Source organism: Triticum urartu, chromosome 2A (assembly GCF_056163025.1).
Source record: "Triticum urartu cultivar PI428250 chromosome 2A, HENAU_Tu73, whole genome shotgun sequence".
NCBI classification, from domain to species: domain Eukaryota; kingdom Viridiplantae; phylum Streptophyta; class Magnoliopsida; order Poales; family Poaceae; genus Triticum; species Triticum urartu.
The window spans coordinates 244997869-245001602 of record NC_141874.1 but is presented as its reverse complement, the minus strand read 5'-3'; the positions used below and the strand labels follow the sequence as shown (position 1 = coordinate 245001602).

Genomic DNA, 3734 nt, shown 5'->3' with positions numbered 1-3734 from the left:
TCCGGCCTGATCCCGCAGCTAGGGGAAGGGAACAATGTTCTACGTAGACGCGGTCGACATCGGCGAGGGGGAAAATCCATAGTCGGTGCATCCCAATCGGGGATCAACGTGGTATGGGCCGATGCCGCATCCCAACCGCCCTTCTAGCTACAGCCCGATGTCCGTTTCGAAAATATTAGTGCATGTCAACAAAAATTATACTAGTATGGCTGTTTCATTTAGAAAAAAGAGCATATAAGTTGTTACTTGTTACCCAAAGGATCTTTATATCCAACAGACACAAAATATCCATTCAACTATTCGAAATTACTTTCACTGCTGATCTGATGTCGAGGTAATTGCTGCATCGCCACCAAAACCCACCATCTCTTAAGCTAAAGTAGACCGAGCTAACCCCTATATTAACATATTACTAAGATAAACAGAAGGCATTGTAGAATATTTAGGACGTGAGCTTGTCAATCTGAATGTGGAGGGACACCAGCTTAGCCCCGGCCAACAGCTTGGGCGGAACTATGAAGTAGGTCAGCTCCTGCACAGCGACGTCGCCGGGATCCTTGCTGCTTGTCACCTCCATTTCCACCTTGACGGCGTCGGTCCTACCTTTGGGCTCACCCAGCGGGCCATTCGCCCACAACTTGTCCACATAGTGCGGCAGTGGGGACGCCACCGCTTTGATGCAAACGACCGACATGGCGATAGGCGTGCCGATGTCGAGCATGCCGCCGACCAATAAAAACGCGCGGCCGTCCACCTCCGCGAATAGCAAGAGTCGTGGCTCCGACAGTGGCACTTGCAGCTGGAGCGCTTTGCCGTACTGGATCCTGTGCATGGGCATGGGATGCACGGTGCTGATGTGGTGGGAGAGCACCAGCGGCGGGCTTTCGTAGCCGCAAACGGGCACGAGGCATTTGCAGGGCACGAGCAGACACACGCTCTGGTGATCGGCGAGCTTGTGATAAGTGACGTAGAGCGCACAGCCTGCATGCGGCCACTCCACCCTCACCGAGGAGAGGACGGCGTCCACCACCGTGTTACGCACATTGAAGCCACCACTTCGCTCGCACTTCTGACACTGCCGCTGGTTCCTGGGGCGCTCGACGTGGCAGTCCGCGCAAGCCAGGTGCCCTCCCTTGCACTCACAAATCAATCGAACAACACATCAATCAAGAAACCTGCAGCTTGCTTGATCACCTGAACGGATGAGGTGTATTAGAACCTCATACACTGGAGGCTTCAAGGGGCGGAGGCACAAGGGGCAGTGGAGCAAGGTGAGGTCCATCGAGACCATAGAGAGCTCCATCGTCTGGTCCTATTCCGTCTGCATGATCTCGCCCTCCTCGTGCACAACCATCTCTTGCTTTATTAGGGCCGGGGCATTACAAAGCTTTACTGTCACATATTCATACTACTTCAAGGTGCATTAAATCAACACATGCAAGTATCAAAAGGAGAGTCACGGCATGCATGCATGCGTTGTAATTAATGCATCGGTAAACGCAAATTATTGAAATATATCAAGTGAAGTGCTTTGATGTGTCGCGTCAACTCGTACAAGAACGAGAAGTTTTATTACTACAATGCCCTCTCGCCTTAACCGCACCTGCCTTTGGCTGCATGACAGGTGGGCCATCGACCTGTTGGGCCCACCTATCATGGACGCAAAGGCAAGAGCTGTAAGTCAATGAAGCTGCGTCCCTCCCTCGCCCATGAGCGTGGTAGCTGGCAGGACGAGGAGAAGCTTTTTCGTTCTCTACACGCTCTCCCTCCCGTACGCGGTGGACATGCAGCAGTTCAGTCGGTGTCAGATGGCCATAAGCAAACTATAGTACTCCTCCACTGCAGTAGTACTCCCGAAGAGGCAAAGAGCCAAGCGCAGCCCGGACGCTCGTGTTGGAGTTTCATGTGTAGAGCAGTCTAGGATAGCGTGTACCGTGCCTGTAAGCTTAAAATCGTTGGGGTCGGCTCCATGCTATATTTTTTGATTAAAATAATCTTATGGCCCTACCTGTCATCCTGGTGATTCTAGTTTGCACGCTCATCTGGTCAAGACAGGAATATTCATCTTAATTTGTGGTGGGGTAAATGTTAGAGGTTGTAGAAAATGGAGTATTGTACACTGCGGGTCTTTCAGTGTCAACTCGTACAACGAGGAGAAGCTTGATTTTACTGCTACACGCCTTCTCCCTCGCCCATGCGTGCGGTGGCTCACAGACGAGGACAAGCTTTTGCTTATAGTACTACAACAAGCTACCCCTCCGCTCATTGTAGAAGCAGTAGTAGTAACATCAATGTTTGTCTTCTCGAAGAGGCGAAGAGCCAAGTGCAACCTGAACGTGGCAGTTGTGAACCTTGGAGCACTCATATAGCCATGCTCTTGCATGAGACAAATTGCTATGTGAGCCCACCATTGTAGTACTCCCTCCGTCCGGAAATACTTGTCATCAAAATGAATAAAATGGGATGTATCTAAATGTATATTAGTTCTAGATACATCTTTTTTATCCATTTTGATGACAAGTATTTTTGGACAGAGGGAGTACTTGCTAGTATAGCCCTGTAAAACAGAAAGGATAATTTGCCTTTCTAGAGATTTCAACAAGTGACTAGACTACACCAAGACGGAGTACATATGGAGCAAAATGAGTTAATCTACATCGTAAATAAATATGCAGTTCTCTCGTTTTCCTCTCGGCCTTGGTTGCGGTGCACAATATTGAGTATACTAGTACTATCATCTTGAAATTTACGAAGTCACCATAGGCACCTCGTCATCGACAGGAACATCTCCTGACACGCGATAGACGCGAGCGGCAGTCGCCACCATAGGTGCTTGAATGCCAAGGAGGGAGAGGGTAGCGGTTCCCGAGACGTTGAACAGTCAATGATGCATCCTCAAATTACTCTAAATGCAGAGGGAATTAATTGGAGAAGCAGAATAGAGCCAGCACGATGTGAATGCAACAGAGTTTGGATTCTCATATAAAGGCGCCCCACCACTCCAGTCCATCTACTCCTTAGTCTCTGCGCAACACTGCTCACTACCATCCATGACCAAGTGAATAGAAGCCAGAAGCACCTATAGAGGCGATGGTCACGAGCGGCAGTCGGCTGTGCCAAATCATCCAAGGTGCCGGCCTGCGGCCCCGGACCGCGCAGCGTTTCCAGACGGTAGTGGCGACCGCCGGCGTCGTAGCCCTCGCCGACGCCGACTTCGCCTCTCGCATGGATGACATGATGGTCAAATCCATCCACAAGTTCCCCGCCGTCAAGAAGCGTGTAGCGAAAGCTCCTACTAGTCCTGCCAGCCACCACGCTCATGCGCGAGGGAGGGACGCAACTTCATTGACTTACTGCACCTGCCTTTGTGTCTATGACAGGTGGGCCCAATAGGTGGTTGGCCCACCTATCATACAGCCAAAGGCAGGTGCAGTTAAGGCACCGGAGCTCAGTCCGCGAGGGAGAGGGCGTTGTAGTAATCAAACTTCTCGGTCTTGTATGAGTTGACGCAACACATCAAAGCACTGCACTCGATATAAGTCTTTTTACACATTTCAAATGGACTACTACATACGGATGTATGTAGACATATTTTGCTTCGTATGTAGTCACTTGTTTAATCTCTAAAAAGACTTATATTTGGAAACGGAGGGAGTACAAAGCATGCATGCATGCCGTGACTTCCCTTTTGATACTTGCATGTGTTGATTTGATGCACCTTGCCAAATTTTGAC

The 3734-nt window shown here is 49.9% G+C and overlaps 1 protein-coding gene across 1 annotated transcript; it reads right to left on the bottom strand.

Moving 5' to 3' along the window:
- Positions 1-442: 442 nt before the first annotated feature.
- On the bottom strand, positions 443-2827 carry LOC147984706 (E3 ubiquitin-protein ligase SINA-like 4). Its single transcript, XM_087541219.1, has 2 exons — positions 2759-2827; positions 443-1132 (listed from the first exon to the last, which is right to left on the bottom strand). Exons 1-2 carry the CDS (start codon positions 2825-2827, stop codon positions 443-445), a joined length of 759 nt encoding a protein of 252 aa, XP_087397345.1.
- Positions 2828-3734: the final 907 nt, after the last annotated feature.